The 27,168-nt window shown below is 52.3% G+C and overlaps 1 protein-coding gene across 4 annotated transcripts in view; it reads left to right on the forward strand.

Moving 5' to 3' along the window:
- AP1M1 (adaptor related protein complex 1 subunit mu 1) overlaps nt 1-26,454 on the forward strand; it is a 28,844-nt gene extending 2,390 nt beyond the window's left edge. Inside the window, exons 2-13 of one of the 4 annotated variants that reach the window (XM_045551234.1) lie at nt 2,517-2,673; nt 4,260-4,327; nt 6,517-6,647; nt 7,521-7,668; nt 8,666-8,701; nt 15,017-15,143; nt 16,094-16,236; nt 16,704-16,775; nt 17,321-17,479; nt 24,693-24,818; nt 25,348-25,423; nt 25,554-26,454. In XM_045551234.1, coding sequence (XP_045407190.1) covers nt 2,517-2,673; nt 4,260-4,327; nt 6,517-6,647; nt 7,521-7,668; nt 8,666-8,701; nt 15,017-15,143; nt 16,094-16,236; nt 16,704-16,775; nt 17,321-17,479; nt 24,693-24,818; nt 25,348-25,423; nt 25,554-25,576 — 1,266 coding nt within the window. In that variant the 3' untranslated portion in view covers nt 25,577-26,454. Of the gene's footprint in view, nt 1-2,516; nt 2,674-4,259; nt 4,328-6,516; nt 6,648-7,520; nt 7,669-8,665; nt 8,702-15,016; nt 15,148-16,070; nt 16,237-16,703; nt 16,776-17,320; nt 17,480-24,692; nt 24,819-25,347; nt 25,424-25,553 lie in introns of all 4 variants that reach the window. The other 3 variants (XM_045551252.1, XM_045551261.1, XM_045551243.1) reach the window with 3 other exon arrangements.
- The last annotated feature ends 714 nt before the right edge of the window (nt 26,455-27,168 follow it).

Raw genomic sequence — 27,168 nt, forward strand, 5'->3', positions numbered from 1 at the left:
GTTTGCCTCCCGAGCAGACTGCATTTAATCACAAATACAGCAACGGCACATCAAGAAATGCGTGCCCTCATGTCTGTCTGCCAAGCAGCGCCTGTGATCACCGAGGAAACCAGCGTGGCCACGTGGAGCTGGTAGAAAGCCCTCCGTGGACACGTCTCCGCCTTATCTTCTTTGTGTCTCAGCAGCTTCTGACACCACTAACCACTCTCCCCTGCAGCACTTCCCTCCTGGGAAGGAGGAGCTTCTCTCTCTCTCTCTCCCCCCTCCCTCCCCTCTCTCTCCCCTCTTCCTCCTCTTCCTCCTGTTTCTCTCACTGTCTGCCAGCCCCTCCTCTTCTGCCCTCCCTATGGCTGTTGAGCTGCCCAGGCCCAGGCATGCCCCCCCCCCCACCGGTACTGTCCTCCTTCTTGGGTGGGCTTTGATTCATGTCAGTGGGCCAAAAACTCTCAAATTTGCCCAGAGCACTTACCTGGAGATTCACTGGCCTCTGGGACACCATGGAGGTCCCACAGCCACCACAAATTCAGCATTCCCCAAAAATGAACTCCCTTTACCTGCCTTCTCCATCTCAGTGATGACATCGTCCATTCAGCTGTCTGCACTGGACACCTGGGCAGTATCCTCGCCCTCTTTTCCTCCTTATCCCCACATTCACTGCACAAACGTTTACTGGGCAGCTGCTATGGGCCAGGTTCTGTTCTGGGTATTGGGACATAGCTGTGAACAAGACAGAAGTAGTCGCTGTTCTCAGGGAATGTCAGACCATAAATGAGGATCCAAATGTGTAAAGCAGCGGGTGACAGGGACAATGAAGATAAAGCAGGGTTAGGGTCGACAGGAGTGGGATGTAATCTCTCAGCCAGGGCAGCAGGAAGACTTCTTGGAGGAGGTACTGACAGGCCAACGCTTGAGAAATAAGAAGAGCCAAGTCCCAGCATTCTCAGCAGAGAATGCAAGTGCAAGTGCAGAGGCCCCAGGGTGGGCACAGACGTGGGTGGCTCAGACACCAGCTAAGGGGCCAGGCTTGCTGGAGTGGAGTGAGCCAGGGCCGTGTGGACAGAGGTGTCGGAGGGGCTCTGAGCAGCCAGGTCTTTGTGAGCCACCTGGACTCAGTGCCAGGGGAGGCTGGGGTAGGTTGTAGTTTCAGCAGGGGAGAGACCTGATCCAGCTTCTGTGTAAGAAGCTCCAAGCAGAGCCTCTGACTTGTCACCTGCCTCTCTCTGACCTGTCCCATGGGCCATAAGGAGAGATAAGGAAAGGACGGTGCTTCCTGCTCTCTCCCTGGCTTGAAAAAATAAAGACAACGTATGTGATGAAATGATGGGTTCTGAGGCAGACGGTTCCCAGGATGGTCAGCTCAACAATGACGTCCTGCCGCTGGCTGTCCTTGTGGGCCCCGAGAGCGGCGGTCGCTCCAGGCAGCATCTCCAACCATAGCCGTGCCCAGCCTGGTAAAGCTTCCAACCTCCTTTTAATTCCTTCGGTGTAATTTACATGTAATAAACTGCACTTATTTAAAATGTATGGTTTGATGAGATCAGTCGTGTGTGTACCTGGGAAGCCCTAACCACACCTCCCAAAGCTTCTCCCGCCCTCTTTGCTGTCCAGCCCTGTGCCTAGGCAGCCCCTGGGCTGTTTCTCATCACCATTTCTAGGGTTTTTTGTAAGTGTAGAAATGCAGGATAAGCTCTCTTGTGTGATTTCTTTGACTCGGCACAGTGACTGAGATGCGTCCGTGTGTTGTTAGTCTGTTCCTTTTCGTTGCTGAGGAATGATGCTGATGGTGTGTGTAGGCCTTGTGTCCACATTCACCTGCTGAAGGCCATTGGCAGAGTCTCTACTCGGGGACTGTGTAAATTAAAGCTTCTGTAAACATTTGTGTGCCAGTCTTCCTGCAGACGTATGGTTTCACTTCTCTTGTGTAAACGCCTAAGAGAGGAATGACTGCATCATATGGTAACTCTAGATTAACTTTTGGGGGAACTGCTAAACTTGACTGAAGTGGTGGTCCCATTTTACGTTCCCATCAGCGGATGGGGGTTCCGGTGCTGTGCGTCCTCACTAACCCGCAGGCTCTGAGAGAGACCAGGAGGAGGGCTTCTCCTCTTCAGGCCACAGGTGGGTTCCAGTAAACAAGAACCCTCAGCAGGAAACAGGTGCCCTGACAGTGGTAGGAGAGCAGGGTGTATTAGCACGGGAAAGGCTCTGAGAAGGTCTGCGTTGAGAGCCTGTGGGGCATTGCTTAATCTGGTGTCTCTGAGCAATTGGGTCCCGGACTCTTGCCCCAGGGCCCCCTTCCACCCGTCCCCTGCCGTGGCCCCTGTGGAAGTTCACTTTGGGAGATGCTCTCCTCAAGGTGGTCTCTGAGAGATGGAGATCAGAATGGCTCCTGGTCTCACCTTTTCACAGACCGGGGTCATGATCAGTGTCCGCAGAGGGAGGCAGGCTGGCACGTCTCACCCTCGGGTTGTAGGACTCAAAATGAAAGCATCTTCCTTCTTCCTTCCCCACGCCAGGTGCTCATCTGTCGGAACTACCGCGGCGACGTGGACATGTCAGAGGTGGAACACTTCATGCCCATCCTGATGGAGAAGGAGGAGGAGGGGATGCTGTCGCCCATCCTGGCCCATGGGGGCGTCCGCTTCATGTGGATCAAACACAACAACCTGTATTGTATCCCTTTGCCAGGGCAGCTCCTAGGGGACTCCTGTGTGTGCACGTGTGCACGTGCTGATAGCCACGAACACCTGGCCTGGCCCAGGGCTGGCTTGGGCACAGTAGGAGCCACCAGACACAGCCCTGTCCCCCTGGAGCTCCCTGCTGCCTGAGGAGATGGGCAGAGAACACATGACATGGGTGACAGGTACGAGGAGAGGACAGAGTGTGACAGGGACCTCATCTGGCTCAGGGACCCAGGAAGGGAGGTGACATCCTGGAGGAGACCCTCAGGAATGCCAGGCTTCTGCCAGCTGGAGGAGCAGGCAGGCACTAGGCCCAGGCGAAGCATCTGCAGAGGAAAGTGAGGCTTGTTCCAGAAGCTTCAGTGGGGGTGGCTGGAGCCCAGGAGAGGGGTGCATGGCGGGAGCAAGACTCAAGGGGTTGGCTGGGTCCTAGGCCACGAAGGACATGATCTTAAATGTGATAGGAAGTTTTTGGAGGGTTTGAGGCAAATTTGCATTTTCTGGAAGTCTCTGGCTGCTGAGTGGGGGCCAGACTGTTGGGGACAGGAGTGGACTTGGGAGGTGGCGGGCCGGCTGGGGCCAGCGTCCAGGTGGGAGGGTACTGGCCTGGTGCTCCCCTATACAAAGAAGGGGAGAGATCACTCGCTATCCCCCCCCACCCTTCCTGCCCGCAGGCCCGTGTGGAGCCCTGGCCAAGCCAGTTTCCCTCCATGAGGTCTGACGGGCCACCCCACAGCTTTGATCAGACCTCCAGGCACATTGAGGTACCCACACTACTGCAGGCAGGGCCTGGCTTTGCAGCGCACAGTCCCCTTCGAGCCCCAGCTCCAGCAGCCACAGAATGGGAGGCAAGTCCCTCGCCTTGCCACAGTCCAGTGGGAGCACGGACCTCTCGCTGCAGGACTGTTTGGGTCAGTCAAGCCGATACGTGCACATTTCACCCCGCAGATGTGGGATCCATGCCCCTTTCCGAGCTCGTGGAGACACTCAGGGCCTTGCTAGTACAGTATGGCCCAGGGGAAGAGCATCCCCTGGGAGCCTTTTGGAGATGTAGGATCCCAGGCCCCCCCAGCCCTGTCCAGTCAGCGTCTGCACTGTAGGGAGATGGTTCCTGGTGACTTCTGTGCGCATCCCGCTGTGGGCTGTCTGGTTCAGGGCCCTCGTCTGGCTCCCTGTGGCGTGCCCCTGTTTAGACTTCACCTTGTTCTGGAAGGCCCTGAGGACAGCTCTGAAGGGTAGCACAAGCAGCCTGTAACCTTGAGAATGAGCCCTGCCCCCTCCCCACTCAGGGAAGCCCCCTAACCCAGCAGCTGGGACAGGTGCCCTGTGCCACCTGTGATTCTCTGTGTTAACAAGCACTCCCTGGGGGCTGGGACCATGTCTGGCTGGTGACTGCTGTGTCCCAGGCCTGGCTCAGACCAGGATCTTGGTGACCCACTGTGGGCCAAGTAAATGTCTGGGAGTGGGGCTGGGGAGGCTCTGAGCCCAGTGTGGGGGTGGGGGGTTCCTCCAGGAACTGGGGTCTGCGAGGCGGCAGCCCAGGCGTCTTAACGCTCCTTAACTGCGGCTGCTATGCAGTGGTCGCCACTTCCAAGAAGAACGCATGTGTGTCACTGGTGTTCTCCTTCCTCTATAAGGTGGTGCAGGTGAGTCTTGTCAGAGGGGCCACGGGGGGTGGGTGGCAGTTGTCTCAACTCTGCTTTCGTGCTTCCCCATGCATGGCCACCCGAGCCAGAGCTGCAACATCCCCAGGGAGTTCTGGGACTGGAACCCCAGAAAGTGGGATGGGGGAGTCCCCGCCACCCACCGCCTGTTGAATTCTGTGGCCTTCATTGCTCCCCCACCCTGGTGAGGACGAAGGTGAACAGGAGAAGGTGGGGCTCAGAGCAGGGGTGTGCCCTGACCATAGGAGGGACAGGCAAGCCCCCCAGCCAGCTGTGGAAGGATTTTTGGTGAAAACTGGGGTTGGAGAGGTGGAATAACAGCAGGGATGCAGAGCCCAGCTCAGCTCAGAATCTCCCTGGGGACTCTCAAGGCACACATACCCCAGGCCTGCCTTGGAGAAAATTGACACATGCCAGGCCCAGGCTGACAATGAGATGGGGTGACAGCAGCACATACAAAGGCCCTGGGGCAGGAGTGTGCGTTGGGCAGTCAGGGAACACCAGGGAGGGAGGCCAGTGTGGGACAGCTTGTGGGGCTGGACCATGGAGGGCTGTGTGGGTGTGGGGATTTCATTCCACATCTGGTGAGAGGTTGCAGAGGGCTTTGAGCAGGAGACTGAAAAGACCTGGTTTGACTTAAAGCAACCTCTCTGGCTGCTGAGTAGGGGAAGAACTTGAAGGCAGTGAGGAGGCCACTGCAGGGTTCCAGGAATGCCGATGGAGGCCTGGCCAGGTGGGGCCGTGGGGCTGAAGAAAGCTGGGAATGGGGCCCTGGAGGCCTGGGGTGGGCCCAGGAGAGCTTTTGTCCCTCAGGTGGTGCTGCCCGTGCAGAACGTCGGCAGCAGGGGCTGGGGAGTGGTGCATCTGCCTGGGAATCCCCCAGGCCGTCACTCTGGGGCAATGGTGCCATCCCAGGCAGGCCGTGCCTGGCTGTGCTGCCCATGATTTCCAAGCAGAGGCCCAGGTGACTGCAGCCCTCGAGTGCCCAGGGATGCCAGCAGAGGAGGGAGCACGGGGATGCGGGCAGGGGAAGGTTCTCCTCCCCAAGTACTGGGTATTGCTTTTCTGTTTTAGTGACCTTCCTTCCTTTGGTGTTAGTGCTAACAAAAGAGCTTCTGCTGGGTGGGCATGGTGGCTCACACCTGTAATCCTAGCTACTTGGGAGACCAAGACAGGAGGATCACTTGAGGCCAGGAGTTCGAGACCAGCCTCAGCAAGAGCGAGACCCCCATCCTACTAAAAATGAAGAAATTAGCTGGCCAACTAAAAATAGAAAAAATTAGCTGGGTGTAGTGGTGCACACCTGTAGCCTCAGCTACTCGGGAGGCTGAGGCAGGAGGATCGCTTGAGCCCAGGAGTTTGAGGTTGCTGTGAGCTAGGCTGACACCAAGGCACTCACCTGGGTGACAGAGTAAGATTCTGTCTCAAAAAAAAAAAAAAAAAAAAGACCAACTGGAGCAACGTAGCAAGACCTCATCTCTAAAAAATTATTTAAATTAACCAGGTGTGGTGGCCCACACCTGTAGTCCCAGCTACTCAGGAGACTGAGGCAGGAGGATCACTTGAACCCAGGAGTTCAAGGCTGCAGTGAGCTATGATCATGCCATTGCACTCCAGCCTGGGTGACAGAGTGAGACCCATCTCTGAAAAATAGGAAAAAAAAAATTAACAGAAAAAGAGCTTCTAACAAGCCCCTCTTCTTTGGCATCCCTTCTTTAAACCCTCTGCACTTTGTATTGAAATGGGGCAGACGTGTGTGCACATGTAGCTGTGCAGCCTGGCAGCTTACCAAGGCCAGAAGGTGGCTCTCGGCCCTCACCTGAGTCCCTGCTGACTCAGAGGCAAGGGGTGACTTTTACAGCCTGGATTGAAGGGAAGGTCGGGAGGGGCCACACCCCTGGGGAGGAGAAGAGACGTGGGGTCAGGATGCGGCACTTCTGACCAGGCTTCAGAGGACGTCTGCGGCAGCCCCAGCCGGCTCCCACGACACAGACAGCCACTGCCTTCCTCCTGCCCACATTCCCCGGCCCTGTAGCACGTCACCAAGCCTAGAAAGTGGGCAAAAGGGCTGTTGGCTGGGGCCTCAGGGCAAGAAGGCAAATGCATTTGTGCAAGCATTCATTTAGTTCTCATCCGTCTTCTCAACAACCCGCCTGCCTCCAACGCCACAGGTGTTTTCTGAGTACTTCAAGGAGCTGGAGGAAGAGAGCATCCGAGACAACTTTGTCATCATCTACGAGCTGCTTGATGAGCTCATGGACTTTGGCTACCCCCAGACCACCGACAGCAAGATCCTGCAGGAGTGAGTGGGCGGCATGTGGCCTGGGAGGTCGGGCCTGGGGGGGCGGCATGATACTGACAGCATCAGGTTTGGAAACGGGAGAAGCCAATGTTGTCTCCCCATCCACCCTCCCATCTCCAGCCATGTACGTGTTTTTACTAAGTTGCCCTCAGTGGTTTGGGATCCTGTTTTCATTCAACATCCCGTTATAACAGGAGTGTTTTTCCTGTTGCTGGGTCTTTATTTTCTATCCACTTAGATGTGCCAAATCCCTTGCTATTAGGGAGTTACCTGCCTTTGTTTTTATTGTCGTAATGAGACTGTGGTCAAAATCTTCCTTCTTTGAAGTCCTGCCCCTCAACAGCCCACGTGGATTAAGCACTTCCTGGGGGCCAGGCCCTGTACAGCTCACTTTGCGATTTGCAATCTCCCCATGCAGCCTCTCCCCACCGTAGAGGGAGCAAACAGACGCACAGAGACATCTATGTTCCCAACCACTGCTCCCGTCGACCCCCCAAATGGGATCCAGGTTGCTGGGGTACCCTTGCAGGGCTCAGTCCCATCTGCATGTCCAGCAGGGACAGGGGAACAGCTCACCCCCACTTGTTTTCCTCCCAAACACTGTCTCCCTTGGCCCCCCAAAAATTAATGCTTTACTGTCATTATAACTTGAGTCTGTTGGTTTTTTGGAAATTGTTAAGATTTTCTTGTATTAAGCACCCCCAGGTGGAACCAGAGGCTGCCTTTTCCCGGGTGTGATGAAATTGAGGGCCTCTTTGCAAGTCAGCTGGGACCTGCCCTGTCCCCACTGCAGCCCTGCTGAGATATCAGGGCCTGAAGCTGTGGTATTGGTGCAGGTGGCCCCTCCTTAACTCTGGGTGTGTGGCCCCAAAGGTACATCACTCAGGAAGGCCACAAGCTGGAAACAGGGGCCCCGAGGCCCCCGGCCACCGTCACCAACGCAGTGTCCTGGCGGTCCGAAGGCATCAAGTACCGGAAGAATGAGGTGTTCTTGGACGTCATCGAGTCCGTCAACCTCTTGGTAGGCTTCCTTTCTTTCCTTCTTTCTATAAAATTTTGTCTCCTCCATGATAGAAATAAACACAAATAATATTTTTAAACCAGCAAAGCCCTGAGAACCATGTAGGTTCTGTGTGGTAGCAGATCAGGATTCAGTTTGGGCCACACAGTGAAACTTGAACTTGTTTTATCTTTATTATCTTTTGTTCCAATTTAGAATCAATACATGAACATTGTTTTTTAAAAAAGCAGTATATCAAGTTAGAAAGTGAAGTGGTCCTGTAATCAGGAAGACCGCCCCCCTTAAGATGCAGTCACTGTCAGCCTTGTGTATCCTTTAGATACACAAACACGTCATTTTTCTGTAAAACTGAGCTCCTAAGATGTGGTTCTCTGGCAGCTTGGGTTTTTTTTGTTTTGTTTTTGGAGTTTGCTTTCTGTGTTTTGTTTTACTGTTTTGTGTATGTTTAGGTTTTTTGCTTAATTTTATTTAAGTTATGAGTAAAGTTGACCTTTTGAAAATGAATTTTGCTGCTTGTACAGATTTGTCTACCCATCACTGCAGTCAGGACACAGAATCTCAAAACCTCCCTCGTGCTGCCCCTTTGTCGTCCTGCCCTCCACCCTTCCCCACGTCCTGGCTACCACCGGTCTGTTCTCCATCACAGTAGTTTTTGTCTCTTTGAGACTGTCATCTGAATGGTGTGGTGTGGCACTGTAATTGTCATTTTGAGATTGTTGTATGAGTGGCATCATACAGTGTGTGGCCTCTGGAGTCTGGCTTCTTTCACTCAACATAATGCCTTTGAGATTCATCCAAGGTTTGTTCTGTGTGTCAAAAGTTTGTCTCTTTTTGTATTTATTTAGATTTATTTTATATTCTGAACCACAGCTTGTTTAACCATTCACCCATCAAAGGACGTTTGGGTTGTTTTCTGGTTTGTGGCAATTATGAATAGAGTTGCTATAAACATTTTGTGTACAGGTTTATGTGTGGACATAAGTTTTCATTTCTCTAGGGTAAATACCCAGGAGTGGGATGGCTGGGTCACGCGGTAAGTGTATGTTTAACTTTATAAGAAACTGCCAAACCATTACTATTTTGCACCCTCATCCGCAGCGGAGGAGAGTTCCAGTTGCTCCGCATCCTTGGTCAGTGCTTTTATTTTTGCCATCCTCATAGGTGTGTTGTAGTATCTCAGCAGAGTTTTAATTTGCATTTCCCTAATGGCTAATGATGTTGAACGTCTTTTTATTAATATGTGTTTCTTTGTCATCCATATATCTTCTTTGAAGAATGTCTCTTTGTGTCTTTTGAGCATTTTTAAATCAGGTCATTTTCATATAGTTGAGCTTTAGAATTGTATGTTCTGGATGTAAGTTCTTTGTCAGATATGTAATTTGCAAATATTTTCTCTCAGTCTGTAGCTTGTCTTTTTATTCTGTTTAGCAGTGTTTTTCAAAGAGCAAGTGTTTTTAATTTTGATGAAATCCAATTATCAAATATTTTTTGTTGGTTGCGCTTTTGGTGCCATGTCTAAGAAGTCATTATCAAACCCAAGGTCATATAAACCTAAGTTTTCTTCTAAAAGCTTTATATTTATAGTTTCACATTTAGATCTATGATCAGTTTTGAGTTAAATTTTATATAAGGTGTGAGGTTCGTATCCAAGTTAACTTTTTTTTTTGCATATGAAATAATTTTTTGAAATTATTCCAACACTATTTTTAGAGAAGACTGTCCTTTCTCCATTGAATTGTTTTTGCACTTTGGTCAAAAGTAAATTGGCCATATTTGAGTGGGTCTGTTTTGGGATTCTGTTCTGTTCCATATCTGTTCCTTTGCCAATACCACACTGTCTTCATTGCTGTAACTTTGTAGTAAATCTGAAAATCAGATAGTACGATTCTTCCAACATTCTTTTTTAAAATTGTTTTAGCTATTCTAGTTCCTTAGAATTTTAGAATCAGCTTGTCTAGATCTACAAAAATCCTGCTGGGACTTTGCTTGGTATTGTGTTAACTCTATAGCTCAGCGTGGGGAGAATTGATATTTTTACCACATTAAGTCTCCCAATTGACGAACACCATATGTGTTTGTGTGTGTGTGTGTGTGTGTGTGTGTGTGTGTCTATATATACACACACACAATGTATGTAAATATATATGATATGTATTATTTACATAAATGTTTGATATATAATATACATTATTTATGTCATCTTTGATTTCTTTCCATCAGTGTTTTGTAGTTTTTACCATGTACCTCTAGTATTAGTTTTATACCTATTTCTTTTTTTTGAAGCTGTTGTAAATTGTATATTTTTAAATTTCAGTTTCCATTTGGCCATCACCAGGTGATAGAAATATGACTGATATTTGTGTGTTGACCTGGTATCCTGCAGTCTTGCCAAACTCACTTCCTCTGAAAGTGTGTTTTAGATTGCGTGGGACTTTGTACCATAGATGTATTGGCTGCAGATAGGGACACTTTATTTCTTCCCTTTCAATCTTACGGCTTTTATGTCTTTTTCTTGACTTGTTCCCTCACTGAGACTTCCAGTACAAAGCTGGATACAAGTGGTGAGAGTGGACATTCTTGCCTTGTTCCTGATCTTAAAGGAGAAGAATTCAGTCTTTCACCATCAAATAAGATGTTAGATGTAGGTTTATTGTGATGTCCTTTTTCACACTGAGGAAGTTCCCTTTTATTGCTAGTTTACTGACAGTTGTTTTTTTTTTTATTATGAATGCTGTTGTATTTTGTTAAATGCTTTTTTATTTGTTAAATGCATCAATTGAGGTGATCGCATGGGATTTTTTTCTTGAGACTGTTAATACACTGACAGATTCCACTGACTGCTTTCTGGTTACTGAACCAGCCTTGCATTCCTGGAATAAATTCCAGTGGGTTCTGATGCATTATGGGTTGTGTGTCCCTTATGCAAATGCTTGGGACCAAAAGTGTTTTGTTTGTAGTTTGGATTTTTTCGGACTTTGGAATATTTACATGTACATAATGAGATATCTTGGGGATGGGACCCAAGTCTAAACACAAAATTCATTTATGTTTTCCTATATACGTTATACACATAGCCTGAAGGTAAATTAGAAGGTAATTTTATTTTTCCCTTGGGATGCTGAATAAACTTTGTGTTATGCACTTGCATTTTGACTGTGACCTGTCATATGAGGTCAGATGTGGAATTTCCCACTTGTAGGGACAGGTCAGTGCTCAAAAAGTTTTGGATTTTGGAGCATTTCAGACTTTGGATTAGGGATGCTTAACCTACATTCTTTTTATGGTATTGCTGGGTTTTATTTGCTAATATTTTGTTGGAGATTTTTGGATCTATATTCATATCAGTCTGTTATTGTCTCTTTTTTGTAATGTTTTTGTCTGGTTTTGGTATCAAGGTAATGGGGTCCTTATAAAATGAATAGGAAGTTTTCCTTTCTCTTTTGTTTTCTGGAAGACATTGTATATAATTGATGTTAATGAAACTATCTGAGTCTGGAGATTTATTTTTCAGAATGTTTTTAACTCTGAATTTCAATTTTTTGAATCACTCAGGTTTTCTGTTTCATTTTGGGTGAGTTTTGGTAGTTTGTTGTTTTTAAGAAATTGGTCTATTTCATGTAAGTTGTTGAGTTTGTATGCATAGTGTTGCTCATAGTATTTCCTTATTATCTTTTTAGTGTCTGCAGAGTCTATAATGATATCTTCTCTTTCATTCCTGATTCATTGATTTCTGCTCTTATCTCTAGTATTTCCTTCTGTTTGATTTGAGTTTATTTTGCTCTTTCCAGTTTTTTTTAGATAAAGCTGAAGATAACTGATTTGAAATCTTTCTTCTTTTCTAATATAAACCCTTCATGCTATAAACGGTTTCTCTCTATGTACTGGTAGCTAAAGCATCACACTATTGGCCTGTTGGATTTTCATTCTTACTCAGACTATCTTTGTCAGATAATCCCAGCATCTGTGACCGTGTTGGCCTCTGTTAAATTATTTTCCTTTGCGAGTTGATGTTTTCTTGGTCTTTCATATAATTTTGGATTATATCCTAGAGTTCTGGAGTATTATGTGGTAAGATTCTAGGTCCTAAATTATATACAAAATATTGATATTTCTGTTTTAACCAGCAGTCAATCTGGTTAGGTTCAGGCCACAAGTTCTAATCCTCAACCTGTGGGCCATGAACATCAGGTCAGTTTTCAAAGCCTTTGTGCCATCTGCTGTTCAAGTCTGTCTGGGTATGCACCGCCCAGGGGTCAGTCTGGGAGCTGGGTGGTTAGTTCAGTTCTCAGAGGCTTTCACAAGTCAGAGTATGGTGTGAAGACCAGATTCACGCATGCAGGATTCTAGAGATCTCTGGAGACATAACGACTCCATGGGGTGGCTTTCCTGGGCTCCTCACTTGTTGCTCACTGGCCGGTACTTTCCAGTTCCCTGGGCCTTCCTGGGTCCTGTGGCCACAAACTTGGGGCTCTGGATCTGCACTCTGTCGTGCTGTCTGCCATTGGGCCAGCATTCTCACCTCAGTGGAGGGAGGACAGAGGAAAGAGCAACAGGGTTGCCCCACCCTCTTGGGACAGGGCTAGCACTACAGGACGGCCTGGGGCCTGGGACGTGAGGGAACAGAAAGAGGGGGGCTGTGGGGTGATTCTCTGTTCCCTCTGAGTGCCAGGAGTTCCCCTTCCTACCCTAGAGCCGAGCTAGGGTCTCCCCTATCTGCTCCACAGCGCTCACTTCCACTTCCAGATCTCTGCTGCGCTTTCCTGTTTGGGGGCAGGTGAGGTTGGGACACTGCTCACTAGCAGCTCTTCCCTGGTCCACCAGCTGCTATCTTCAGAGTCTTCCAGTAGCCGCTGGGCCTCCTGCCCAGGTTTCATGGCTGTAGTCAGTGGCAGAGGAAGGGAGGCGTGAGCTGCCTCTGCCTCGCCTAGGGCTGCCTTGCCCCCTTTGGGCACTGGCCTCAGCGCCTGCTGTTTAGGTGGACTGGGATGGGTGCGCCCGTTTCTGACTGTCCCAGGCGGTGAGGAAGTGACTGTGCTTACTCATCCTCAGTCGTGCGTTCGGGACACGGACCCATCCCTTACCTGGGTCTGGATTTCTGGAGGACTGTGTCTGCGGGCGTGGGACTGCTGAGTGAGAGCGTTTCCCAAAGAGATTCTTCCAGTGCACTTAGTGCAGACCTATTTGCTTTCTTCCCTTGTAAGCCAGGGGGCAAGACAGTGACCTTGCTAACCACGTTCCCCTCCTGCCTGGGGACCCTCGTCTGAATTGTTCACTGAGCCCAGAACATGGTCTGCCTGGCTCTAGGGTACCTGGGGTAGGAAGCAAATCGCAGGGAGCTAAGCAAAGCCCCGGGAACGTGGGGGTCCCAACCACAGCCCTCTCGGCACATGGCCCTGCCCAGAAGGACCCCGTTCCTCCACAGGGGTCAGCACGAGGCAGGTGTTAGAACCCCACCTTCCCTCCCTGAGATTGTAGAGCTGGTGGCTGAGTCAGCATTTGCTCCCACATTCAGCCAAGCTGAATGGAGCGGCGCACTTGCACAGCCGATCCCTCAGCAAATATCTCTTCGGCACCCACCCTGGGGAGGGCACCAACTTTGGGTGGCCCGGTCACGCCTCAGCTGAGAAGGCCACCTGTCCTGATTGCTACCTGCCAGGCAGAGATTAGCCTTGTGGGCTGGGCGGCCTTTCGGCTCCACTTCCTGGGCCTTCCTAAGCGGCGTTTGTGACCTCACGTGTTCAGTTACAGAATGCCACTAGGGCAATCCCACTCCCCAGAAAACGGGAGTTAGGGGCCGTCACAGGTGGTACACTGAGGGCCCTGGGAGTAAGACAGGTGACATCCCAGCACTCAGGATCCTGGAGCCCCGTCTGGCAAGGGCCCCAACGCTGTGTGCAGACGCTGTTCTCAGTGTGGACACGGCAGTGAGCAGCCCCACACGGGCCCTCACCAGGGGGAGGCACAGAGGCAGACAGACACATGCAGGGTGGCTGTGTACGCCGTGCACATGCAGGGGCTACCTGCTGGGTTGAGTGAGCGAGGGACAGTGACAGAGGTGAGGGTGGGGAAGTGACAGAGCCAGACCCCACAGGGCCTTGCCCAGTTCCGTGCCTCTCTCAGGGTTGTCACTCGCTTGGCACCTCAGTTTTCCGGCTCCCCTCAGAGGCAGCAAACTGCTGAAGGGCTTCTGTCTGTCCACGTGGTGCTTTTAGACACGTTAAAGACTGGACAGATTTTCCTACTTCTCTGCATGCAGGAAGCTTGGGCCCTCCACCACATTGGCATGGCTGGAGCTGGCATCTGGCCCCAGGGCACCCGAGTTGGTGACCCTTGGCTCGCTTGCCCGTGTGGACATGGCCTCATGCGGCAAGGCACTGTGAAGTGGTGGTCAGGGCTGCAGCCCCAGCACTTCTTCCGCCAGCCCCTACGTGGCACCCCCCTCTGTGCCTGTTTCCTCATCTCTAAAGTGGGCACAAGGAGAGGTGCTCCAGTATCTTGGCTCCCTCAGGGCAGGCAGGGAGGTGTAGGCCCATCGCTCTGGTATGATGTTCTTAATTGCACTTTCAGGTGCACTCGGGTTTGCACCGTGGGTTGTAGTCCCTCAGGTCATCTGGAGTCACAGCCGCAGCCCCACAGGTTGTCAAAACATGTGTGTGGCTGGCACAGAGGAAATGCTCCGTCAGCTCAGCTCTGTGACTGATTTGTTTTGGTTTATTGTTTGGGTGGAGGGTTCTCAGCCTTCAGGACAGGGAGGAAGCGGGGAGGGGCCAGGGCCCAGGAAGCTCCACCTTTAACAATCCCTGAGGGATGGGGGACCAGTGGCCTCCCCAAGAGGCCAAGAGGAGAAACAGATTTCAAGAAAAGTAACTCTGGCCCGATCCAAGAGAGCCAGGGTCAGCCCATCAGGTGAGCAGGGACTGGCCCAGGGCCACGAGCACGGGGACCAGCCGCCAGGTGTGCCTGGGGCTTCTGGGCAGCTCCCAGAGGGAGGGCATAGTATACCAGATGGCTCTCAGAGGGGACTCCAGGCACTACCACAATGCTAGGCCCCAGTGTGGGCTGAAGCCTAGAGGGTGGACCCGCAGTGTCCACCTCAGTGTCCAGCGGGCCCTGATGTGAAGGCTGGATGGGGGCGGGTAAGCCTGAGACCCTCAGCCAGGTGTGTGTTGGGGGAGGGGGGAACCTTGAGCCAGAGCGGGGCTCCCACAGCTTGGGGTTGCTCAGGACAGAGAGCCATTTGGAGGTGAGAAGGGCAGTGAGAATGGGGTGGCCGGGAGGTCACGCAGCATGGTGGGGGCAGTGGCTGGTGAGTCAGGGGCCTCCTCTCATGCCCACCTGCTGCCCCCAGGTCAGCGCCAATGGCAACGTCCTACGCAGCGAGATCGTGGGCTCCATCAAGATGCGGGTCTTCCTCTCGGGCATGCCCGAGCTGCGCCTGGGCCTCAACGACAAGGTGCTCTTTGACAACACGGGCCGTGAGTACCCTCCGCTGTGGGTGGGCAGCAGGCAGCCCCGAGCAGCTGCCGGGCCCCGTGGGGACAGCTTCATTGGGCACACAAATTAGAACCGAGGGGAATGTTGGCCTGGGTAAAGGAACAAGCTGGTTGTGAGCACTTGGTTTAGGAACATTTCACGTTGCTTTAAAGACAACTGTGACAATTCCTGGGTGTGGAACACACAGGAGAGTGAAAATCCTAAAGTCAGGTCCCCTGGTCGCCCCAGGTGAACCTCACTGAGCGTCACAGAGCGGGGTCCTCCACCTGCCCTGTGCTGTCTTCTCGGGAGCTGAGCCACCAGGGCTCAGGATTAGGCCTTGTTCTCTGGTCCCTCCAGGGCCAAGTTACTCCCTCACCTCGGGCCCTGTGTCCACGCCATTTGAATCCCACACACGGCGATCTGAGCTCTTACCACCTGGCTTGTAGCACTTCTTGAGGCAGGACAGGAGGCAGCGTGAGCTCAGGGCCCTGGACGAGGGCTCAGTGGCCTGGGTTTGCCCACATTCCTGGCCCAGTCAGGGCTTCTCGAGCACTAGCCCATCAGGGCAGCTCCCCGCCCAGGGACCCAACCCACACAGCCCCTCAGTGGGGTAGGAAACCGAGATAGGACCCAGGACCCGAGGGATGCCAGGCCTGGGCCCTCGGGGAGCCCCAAGCCATCCCCCACCAAGTCCGTCTCTTGAGCAGCACCCAGCTGGGCCCTGGGCTCCCTGCTGGGGACTCAGCATGAGCCATACATACCAGCTCTCCTTCCGGGAACGCCAGGGGGCAAGGAGTGATAGGCAGTTGTCTCAGAACCCAGCCCTCTTGGTGTTTGTGCCCCAGGATGCTTTTAAAGTGTGGGCTGGGGGCTGTGCTCTGCTGGGCAGTGGGAGAGCTGCTGAGAGAGTGACCCAGAGGGCCCAGGGTCTGTCCTACCCTCACCTCAGGTGGCAAAAGCAAGTCTGTGGAGCTGGAGGACGTGAAGTTCCACCAGTGCGTGCGGCTGTCACGCTTTGAGAACGACCGCACCATCTCCTTCATCCCCCCCGACGGCGAGTTTGAGCTCATGTCCTACCGTCTCAACACCCACGTGCGTGCGCAGACCCCAACAGGCCACGGGCATCCGGGCAGCCTCCCTCCCGCTCTTGGTGGGCAAGCGCCTGTCCACGCGGTGAAGCCCAGGGCAGGCGCAGGGCCTGGCCCCACCCCCAGACTCCATGGGCTGCCTGACGACAGAGAGCTCTGAGCTTTCTGATGGGGACAAGACCCTCTGGCCACCACTGCCCCTTTCCCAGGCAGCCTCCCCAGAGCAGGCCCCGGGCACGTGTTCCACGTTTGCACAGAGGCCCTTGGCAGCTCCTTGCAGCTTCATTCAGTCTTTATGCTCCGGCCTGTCCTCATGCTGGCTGTGCTCCCCTCTAGGGGCCCCAAGCAGCAATGTGCTGGACCCACACCTGGGCAGATGGTCCCTTGCCCTGGGCCTCGGTTTCCCCTCTGTGAAACAGGGCTTTGTAAAACACAGCCAGGTGTGAGCCCTGTCTTCGCCCTCCCCTGCAGGTCAAGCCCTTGATATGGATTGAGTCGGTGATTGAGAAGCACTCCCACAGCCGCATCGAGTACATGATCAAGGTGCGTGGTGTCCTGCACGCGCTGGCAGCCAGGGCAGTGCAGGGGCTGTGGACGGTCCCCCACCAAGGGCATTTGGGTGTCTCTGGCCCTTTCAGGCTGACCTGGGGCTGGGGGCTGGGGGTGCTGTGGGCCGGGCACTGAGAGGAGACCCACCAGCGCCTGCCCTTAGACAGTGCTGCCTCGCTGGAAGGGCTTGGGGCCAGAAGGCTTCCTGGAAGTACTGCCCACCAGGTGGGGCATTCCTGCCGCTCATTGACTCCGTCTAGCCTAGGCTGGCCTTGGGGACACAGGTGTTGTCTTAGGAGGCTTGGGCTGGGCCAGAGGGTGGAGTGGGGAGCCTGGAAGGCCTAAGGGACTGGAGGGCAGAGATTGAACTTCTGGGATCAGGAGTTGGGAGAGTGTCGGGGAGTGAGGGGGGTATGGGCAGTGTCTGGAAAAGCCAGGGGTCAGGTGGTGGGGGCAGGGGGGTCACACAGGCCAGGCTGAGGGGTGTGTGGCCAAGGTGGGGGCTGTCTCACCTTCACCCTCCAAAACCCCGTCTGCAGGCCAAGAGCCAGTTCAAGCGGCGGTCGACAGCCAACAACGTGGAGATCCACATCCCCGTGCCCAATGATGCTGACTCGCCCAAGTTCAAGACGACGGTGGGGAGTGTCAAGTGGGTCCCCGAGAACAGCGAGATTGTGTGGTCCATCAAGTCCTTCCCGGTGAGCGCCATTCTTAGCGGAGCACGCCCTCCAGACATCCACCGGCTCCCATGTGCTCCCCCTGCCCGTTCAGGCAAGGCGGCCTGTCTGCTGCGGCATCCCCTGTGCCTCAAGACGGGCTGACGATCCCCACCGTGTTCCCCACGCCTGGGGCTTCTGACGGAGGGCTTGAGGACCAGGCTGGGCTGGAGGGAAAGCCGGGGGAGGCAGAGGCTGGCACGGCCTGGCGGCCCCTCTGCACCTTCCTTTTGTTAGGGAACCCGCCTCCGTCTTCAGCCTCAGGGCAGTACCCCCTGCCCCCCACGCTTCCTAGTACTGACGTGAGATGTGGCGTCTGTCTGTGCTTGTGCTGTTCCCCCAACCCACAGTGCAGGACCCTCCCCTCCACCTGACACTGGCAGGTAGATTTGCTCCGACTGGGCACTAGCTCGTCCGGGCCCTGCCCCAAGGCGAGCTCAGGCTCGACTTCCCTCGAGGGGCACAGGCTGCCTTGAGGGGAGAGCAGCGCAGCTTCCAGGATCTGGCACCAGCTCCAGGAAAGTGCACCTCATGTCCTGTGCCAGCTCTGTGCACTGGTGTGGCTGCCTGGGCATGGTGTGAAGGGTTTTGAGGCCTTGAGTCTGCGCATGCGGGATCCATGGTGCCCAGAGAGGCGGGAGCCTGGCGTGGCTCCGGCGCTGGCTCCGGCCGTCCTGAGCTGCTCCATGGGGCAGGCTCCTTGGCAGTCACTGGTGTCCATGTTCTGTCTGGATCCCAGGGGGACTCCAGGACAGTACCAGCTGAGTTAAAGAAGCTGGAAAGGCGCAATTCGAGTGCCTGGACGTTTTTTATGTCAGTACTTTCCCTCAAAACCATAATACAATCACATGAAAGAAAATACAGAAAATAGAGCGAGGGGGAAAAAAGCCCATAATCCCACCACTGTAGTGCACTACTATTAGCCTTTGAGCGCGTCTCTTTCTAATCTTTCTGTGTGTTTTTGTTTGACATAGTTGTAAGCAAGGAGTAGAGCCACTTTGGTGTTCCTTCTCACTCAGCGTTGCATGAGAAGCATTCTCCCTCTGGCCGCTGTCTCAGCAGTCGGCTTTGGCAGCCATGGAATAGTCCACAGAGGGTGGTGGCCATCCCGGATTGTCAGAATGTCTCTTTTTCCCTCTACATGCCACTGTATAAAATAGTGTTTGTATTTTAAAACACGATAGGACAATCACAAAATAAACAGCATGGTTAGTGGTATGCAGGGAGGAGGGGATAGGACTACGCTAGCCAGCATGGACTGTACCTTGTTCTGTAGGTTTGTTCTGAAACCATGTGCTGGCGCACCTTGTTTTAGCATGCCTCACGGACACTGTGTTTTTTACAAATTGAAGGTTGTAGCAACCCTGCGTCTAGCAGTTCCATCAGAGCCGTGTTTCCAACAGCACGTGCTCGCTTCATGTCTCCATGTCAGCACTTTTTTTTAGCAACAAGTATTTTTGAGTAAGGTACGTGCATTGTTTTTCCAGACACAACGCTATTGCACACTTCATAGACTGCAGCATCATGTAAACAGAACTTCTTATGTGCACTGGGAAATGAAAAAATGTGTGTGACTTGCTTTATTGCGATACTGGCTTTATTGCAGTGGTCTGGAACAAAACCTGCAGTGTCTCCAAGGTATGCCTGTACATGTTTTCCATGAATATAAAACAAAATTAAACCGAAATGGAAAAAAAGGCAATTCTTAAAAATCAAAGCAAAATAAATTCACCAGTGTAGCCAGGTGATGATAACCACACAGAGATGAATTACTTACTCTGTTTATCTGTGTGTCTGTATGCTAGTGCCATATTGTTTTGCATACTGTAGCTTTGTACTAAATTTTGACATCAGGAAGTATGAGTCCTCTAGCTTTGTTCTTATTTTTCAAGACTGCTTTGGCTATTCAACTCCTCATTCTTTTTACGGCTGCATAGTGTTCCACCGTGTGGCCATTTATTCAATCTGTAGTCAGCCGTCCCCCACTGAAGGGCGCCAGGTTGTGTATAGTCTTCAGCTTTAGAAAGACCACTCCGACGATTAACCATGTGCATGTGTTGTTCAGCAGTCTTGGACATATAGGTTCCAGAAGTGGGATTGTTGGGTCAAAGGTTACACAGATCTGAGATTTTCCTAGATCATGCCAAATTCCCTACTTTTGCATTCCCCTGGCACCATCTCCAGAGCTTCCCCAGTCGAGTTGCAGGGGAGCTTTCAGACGGCTCCAGTCAGAGAGCAGAGGCACGGTGTCTCTCTGCCGCCCTAACCTGCTACTCTCTTGTGAAAAACAAGATGGAACCACTGTTCTTATCTCTAAGTTCTGTTTGCATTTCTTTTTCTGGAAACTATAGCTGTCTCTTGCTCATTTTTCTGTCAGGTTTGGTCACTTTCTTCTTTGTTTCCAAGAGCTCTTCATATACAGGCAAGATTGAAGATTGGCACTGTTTCTTTGATGTAGGTTCCAAGTAATTTTCCCTAGTTTGGTGTTTGTCTTTTGACTTGACTTCCGGTGTTTTGGGCTGCATAACCTTTTTGTGATTGCTGCTTTGTTTGTTGATGTTGTTTAATGTAGTCAGATTTCCCAGCCTTTTCCTTATGTTGTGTCTAGATCTGAAGTCGGACTTTGAAAGGCTTCCCCACTCCCAGTGATAAAGGAATTCACCCATGTTTGCTTCTAGAACCTGTGCAGTGGCATTTTTCTCCTTAGATTTTAGGTCCTTTTGCAGTGTCATCTGGTAACTGGAATGAGGTACAGATCGTTTTTCTTTCTCCAAATGACCATCCAGTTACCTAATATTTACCAAAAAGTCCATCTCTTCCCCAGTGATTTGAGAAACTGCGTTTATCAAATATCACATTTTCATGTGGCATTAGATCCATTTCTGCACTTCCTCTTGTCTGTCTGTCCATGCAGCAAGGCCGCATTTTAACTAGAGGCTTTATTCCGGTTTTACATCTGGCGGGCCCCACGCCCCACCCTAACTGCCCCCCACACCCATGGCTCTTCTCTCTCCTGGTTTTCCTAGTGATTCTTGTTTCATTTCCATTACAAACTTTTCTTTTCTTTTTTTTTTTTTTTTTGAGATAGTCTCACTATGTTGTCCTGGCCAGAGTGCAGTAGCATCATCGTCGCTCACTGCAACCTCAGACTCCTGGGCTTAAGGGATCCTCCTGCCTCAGCCTCCTGAGTAGCTGGGACTACACAGGTCCCCACCATGGCACCCTGCTAATTTTTCTATTTTTAGTAGAGGCCACCTCAGCCTCCCAGAGTACTAGGATTACAGGTGTAAGCCACCATGCCCTGCCTCCTTATGAACTTAGACTTCATATGTCTGCACAAAATTTATAAGTTAATTGGGAAGAATTAATACCTTCACAGGCTGAGCACAGAGGCTCACACTGATAATCATAGCAATTTGGAAGGCTGAGGCGGGAGGATCACTTGAGGCCAGGAGTTGGATACAGCCTGGGCAACATAGCAAGACCCTATCTCTATGAAAAATAGAAAAATTAGCCAGGTGTTGAGCTCAGGAGTTCGAGATCAGCCTGAGCAAGAGTGAGACTCCGTCTCTACTAAAGATAGAAAAATTAGCCAGGTGTGGTGGTGCACACCTGGAGTCCCAGCTACTCGGGAGGCTGAGGCAGTAGAATCGCTTGAGCCCAGGAATTCGAGGCTGCAGTGAGCTACGATGACACCACTGCACTCCAGCCTGGGCAACAGAGTGAGACCTTGTCTCAAAAAAATAAAATTAGAAAAAAAATACCTTTATGATGCTGAGTTGTCTTATCCACTAACCTGCCGTAGGCTCACATTTGTGCCTTTTGGGGATGTTTTAATGTTTATCTTATATACCTCGTATGGTGTTTCCCATAGTTTTAAAAAATACTTTTCTTGAAGGATAGCATGCCCATGTCCACGTAGAACAGTACACAAATGAGATGTGCACAGCTCAGTGAGTCTCCTCAGAGTGAACACATCATGGATCTGGGCCCAAATAAAAGCCACAGAACACTCCCTGCCCCAGGAGCCCCTGGGACTCACCCCCGGTTTGGGGCATTTGTCATTAAGATGATTTTTAACTCTGTGTTTTTAGTACACGGAACCTTCTCTTCCATGTTATCTTCCAGCAGGTAGCTGATGTTTGTACAGTCATTTCATGTCCCTGTGCCTTACTGACTGTTCTTGTTTGTGGTAGCCTTTGTCTCGGTTCTCCTGGGTTTTCAGATATTGTCTCATCGTTTGCAGCCAGATGCGATTGTTCCCCTGCCTCTCTTGTTCTTGGACATCCGATGGCTTCTGGCATCTCATTGCTTTGACAGCTCCCTCAGGGCCTGTAAGTGGGGGGCAGAGGGTGGCCTTCTGGCCTTGGCCCTGACCAGAACCCTCAGGGTTTCTTCTCCAGTGCTGCTGCAGCTCTGGGCTGCAGACTCAACGCCATCCTGCTTGGCTGTGTCTCCACATGTGTGGGTATGAGCGTGGCCACGTGCCTCCTCAGTGTCTCTGTCAGTGATCGTGGTCCTTCTGCTCTGACCTATTAATGAGATGGATCTGGAACCATCTGTGCATTCCGACAAGCTCCACTTGATTATGGTATATGTTCTTTTTAATGCACCATTGAATTCTGTTGGCCAGCATTGTATTTCGGATTTTTGCGTCGATAGTTACAACTGGGATTGCTTTTCTTTTTTTTCTGAGACAGAGTCTCACTCTGTCACCCTGGGTAGAGTGCAGTGGTGTCATCACAGCTCACTGCAACCTCAACTCCTGGGCTCACGCGATCCTCCTGCCTCAGCCTGCCTCCCAAGTAGCTGGGACTACAGGTGCCCATCACGACACCCAGCTAATTTTTCTATTTTTAGTAGAGACAGGGTCTCACTCTTGCTCAGGCTGGTCTCGAACTCCTGAGCTCAAGTGATCCTCCTGCCTCGGCCTCCCAGAGTGCTAGGATTACAGGCGTGAGCCACCGCGTCCAGCCCTGGGATTTATTTATTTATTTTTTATTGTTGGTACAGTCTCCATCAAGTTTGGTATTGATGTTATCCTTGATTCATAATGTTTTTGTCTTTTCCATGCTGCAGAAGAATTTAAGTACCCTTGAGAATGGTCTTGAGCAAGTTGATAGTTTCGGCTGTGCAGCCATCTCCGTCTTTGCTATTCTCTTTTCTGTGGAAATCAGGTCATTTAAAGGTTCTATTCTGTTGGACTCAGTTTGAGTAAATTATGTTTTCCTAGAAAATTATTGTGCCTGGCCAGATTTTTTAATTTGTCTACACATAGTTGTAGAAAATACTCTTTTTTTTTTCCTTCTTTTATGACAGTTATTTTTCCCTGATTACTTCTTGTTTTGCCTATTTGTGTCTTCCCTTTTTTCTTCAGAAGATTATCTAGTGGTTTGCCTATTTGTTTCCAGATTTGCTTTTTAATTTGTTGTATTATTTTCCTGTTTTCTAAGTCTTTCATTTCTTTTCTTTGTTCTGATTCCTACTTTTTGAGTTAGATGTTTAATTATTTTTATTTTTAAATTTGTATTGGTATAAGTATTTAAGCCACAAATGTTTCTCTGAGCCCTGCCTTGGCCATGTAGCCCATAGATTCTGACATGTAGTATTTTATATCATTTTCTAGAACCTCTGTAATTGATTAGAGATTTTTTTTTTTTTTTAACATTGCCTGGTCAAAGGGACTTTTTGTCTTCACATTTTCTCCTCACTGTGTAGATTTGGTGCCCTGAGGTCAGAGAATGTTACTTGCACTCTTTCTACCTTTTAGAATTTACTGAGGTGTCCTTCCTAAAAGGTCAGTGTTTGTAAACACCCCATATGTACTTGAGAACATGATAAGGCCTTTGTTATCAGGACAGAGAATGAGACACATGTGCCCTGAGGTGGGCTGGGACTCCACGACAGTGTCAGCCGGGAGGGAGCTGGGTCGGGCCTCACCTCCATTCTCTTTGCAGCGCTGGTAGCGTCTGGTTTACCAAAGTTGCTGCTGTGTTATTTGGTGCATAGATAGTTGCAACTATTGTATCTTCCCTGTGGCTTATAGGACTGTGGCTTGTTCTCCTCGGTGCCTGTAATTCTCCCCTGTTGTGACAGCAGCCCCTGTCCTGATTTCTTTGCCTTTGACTGGCACATCTCTGCCCATTCTTCTACTCTTTTTTTTTTTTTTTGCTTGCATTTTCCCTTCAGTCTTGGGTAAGGTTCAGATGTTTGGTCTGGTTTGGTGTTCATGCCTGGACTAACAGAGCGTATTTACTGCTTTGCAGCCTGCTTTGTCAGTTGCTGATACCACATTATTCTTCCCTCGCTTTCCCAGAGTCTTTACTCGGTACACGTCACAATGTCAAGCTGGCTCTGGTGGCAGTAGGCAGAGGGTAACCACTCGCTGACAGCCCAGGGGAAGGAGCCACGGCTCCGCCTGCTCTGCTCCGGCTCATGAGGACAGCCCCTTCTCTGGGGCAGATGCAGTCCTGGTTGGCAGCAGCTCCTGCTGAGCCTTGGCCAGATCCCTGGGGATCAAAGACTGTGGTGTCCCAGGTGTAGCCAGAGCTCAGATCGTGCCTCCCCCTGCTCAGGGCAAGACCAGGCGCTGGGGACAGCCAGGCTGAGACCTGTTGTTCCTCAAGGCAGGGAGAGGGCAAGGTCACAGCCAGGACGTGGGTTCCAGTCCTTTCTGGGCCTGCTCTGACCCGCATCTCTAGCCATTGCTGAGTCCTGGGGCCAGAGCCGCCCCCTCCGCACTTTCAGAAGCAGGAACCTGGTCTGTTCCTGCTCCGTCACTCAGCAGTGTTCTTGGTGCCTTACTTTGTTCATGTTCCTCATTTTGACATTTCTCCTTTCTGTCCCGTGCTCTCCTGAGACTGGGTGCAGGGGGCTGTTCACTAGGACGTCTGGCCTGGGATGCGGGGCCCCCTTGTCCCCTGGCAGCCCTTGCCTGCCACTGTCGTTACACAGCCTCCCTCCCTCCTCTTCCTTCCCAAGGCCAGTCTGTCTGGTCCATCAGGCTCAGAGGATGGTGTGTTAAGGGAACTGGGGTGCTGGGTGGCCACAGGCCACACAAGAAGGGGCTTGGTGACCAGGGCAGGCAGCCTGGTGAGCTCAGCTCCAAGCACCCGGACATCCTCCAGGGGCAGCTGTTGGCGGAGCTGGGGCAGGGCCTGGGCCTGACTGGCTCCATCTCCATCTGCTCCCCCAGGGCGGCAAGGAGTACCTGATGCGGGCCCACTTCGGCCTGCCCAGCGTAGAGGCTGAGGACAAGGAGGGCAAGCCCCCAATCAGTGTCAAGTTCGAGATCCCCTACTTCACTACCTCCGGCATCCAGGTATGTGCGGCCAGCACTGCCAGGGCCCCGGAGCATAGACAGACGGGCCCAAGGCTGGCAGGTGACAGACATCAGCACACCCAGCTCAGAGAAGGTTCTAGTCCGCTCATCCCAGGACCCGCCGGTGCTGCCTGGCTCTGCTTCTCCTCGCCCGGGCCGCCCAACTGAGAATCCGAGCCACGTCTGCTCAGACCTGCCCCATGCTTGAGTTCAAAGCTCAGAGACTCATTCTGCCCTGAAGCCAGTGTTTGAGGCTCCGCTGCCCACATGCACCTGATCCATGTGGGGCCTGTTTTCCTGACATCTCCTGGAAAGCCCAGGGCAAGAGAGACCTGCGGAGAACCGGAGGCCTTCCCAGGCCAGGGCCCCTTCCACAGGCGGCTGCCGAAGGGCCGTGTCCGCAAGCAGGTCCTGGTCCTCGTGCCTCTTCCCTCCACAGCCTCCCCACCCGGCCCGTGAGGGATGCTTAGGGGGGTCCTAGAGGGGAGGGAGCCTGTGCATGCTCAGGGCCCTGGTCCCTATGCCCCAGGTGCGCTACCTGAAGATCATCGAGAAGAGCGGCTACCAGGCCCTGCCCTGGGTCCGTTACATCACTCAGAACGGAGGTGAGTGTGGCCCCACCTGTGGGAGGGGGAATGCCCTGAGGGGCCCGAGGTGCAGCCCCAGGTCCCAAAGCCTTGCAGGGCACCCTCCCCGGTGCAGGGCCCAGGATGGACACCTCCCCCTGTCTCCCAGATTACCAGCTCCGGACCCAGTGAGGGCCACCACAGCCAACGCCCCGGCCCTGGCCTGGGGCTCCTGGTGGACAGCCCTGCCAAGCCCACCTGATGGAGGGACACTCCCTGGCCCCTGGCTACCCTCCTGGCCTCCGCCCAGGGACCCCTCCTTCTCCAGGCCACCTGTCCTGCGTTGACACTCGCCTCAAAAGCCCCTTTTCCCAGAAGAGGCTTGTCTTAGAGAAGTCTCATCTGTTCACCCTCCAGTCAGTTTCGGGGGAAGGAAATGAAATCTTCCCCTCTAGACATAAACTACAGCCTTCTGTGCTGTTGAGTTCACGGTACCAAAAAGCTCATCCAGTGCTCGCCAGATCTCCCGTTGCAGTGGCATCCTGCCACCTGGGGAAGCACCCGCCGCCGTCAGGCCTCCAGGGCCATCGTTTGTTGCCATTTTTGTTGCCATTTTGTTGCCTGTTACAGGCTATGGGTGTTTCCAGAACTCATCTTTGTTCATTTGTTGTTGTTTGTGTTACCCTCACCCGTGTCCCCCCAAGTCCTAAGGCACTCAGGCAGCACTTAGCGAGGACAAACCCTCGCCCTCCAGCTCCACGCTTGCTCAGCGACAGGGCCCCTGCGGGGCATTTACACGTCAGGGTCAGAGCCTGGCGCTCGCTGGTGCTCCTTGGAGGCCCTGGCCTGCCTCTCAGGCTCGCTGTGGCGCCTTCCCGGGGCCAGCCTGGGCCGGGAGCCGCCGTCACTCAGCCAGATCAGTGTTTGCCCCCAGGGGAGGTAGAGCCCAGCGAGGGGTGCTGGCCTCAGCCTTCCTCCCGCTGTGGGTCCAGAGAGCGGGGGACACATGTCCCACCCTCCCCACCCTGTGTGTGTTCGAGTCATAGTTACATTAAATTCCATTCATTAAATACGCCTCCTGCCTTCCCTCTGATGCAGCGTGGGACCGACTCCTCCCGGGTGACCACAGGCAGGTGAGGGGCTTAGCTTGTCTGGCTCTGTCACTGACCCCCATGTGGCCCCATGATGTGTCACCAGCTCCCAGCACCTCCGCTTCCCCCGCTGAAAAATAGGAGCAAGCAGTCATGGGACGGTGCCCCTCCCAGGGCCACACAGAGGAGGGTGCACAGGCGGGCTCCTGGTGTCTCCTCTGAGGTGACTATTGCGACCTTTTCAACCCTCAGATCACCAACAGCTCATCCCTGTCGCTCCCCAGGCCCTGCGAGCTTGCTAGAGACGCAGGTTCGTGGGCCCACCCTGACCTGCCAAAGCAGAGGCTCCGGGGCAAGGGCCTGGGAAATGTTTCACCGGTTCCCAGGCAAGCCTCTCGCCCTTGTAGTTTGACGACCACTGCCTGGTCCGCAGTGAGGGAAACAGCACTTGGGCAGGAAGTGCCACCTGCGTGCTCGTTGCCTTCCCCTCCAGCGCTGGTGTCCCGCCTGGCCAGCCCCCTCTTGCCTTTGAGAGCTATGTTCTTTCCCTGTCTCTCCCATGTCACCCAGCTCCGCCTTGGATGTCTAGCAGGCATCTGATTTAACAGCCAGAGTGGGATCTGGGCCTTCCACCCATGTGCAGTCTTCCCCATCATAGCAAATGACACCAGCCCAGCCCAGGGCTCCGGCCAA

Source organism: Lemur catta, chromosome 1 (genome assembly GCF_020740605.2).
Source record: "Lemur catta isolate mLemCat1 chromosome 1, mLemCat1.pri, whole genome shotgun sequence".
Taxonomy (NCBI): domain Eukaryota; kingdom Metazoa; phylum Chordata; class Mammalia; order Primates; family Lemuridae; genus Lemur; species Lemur catta.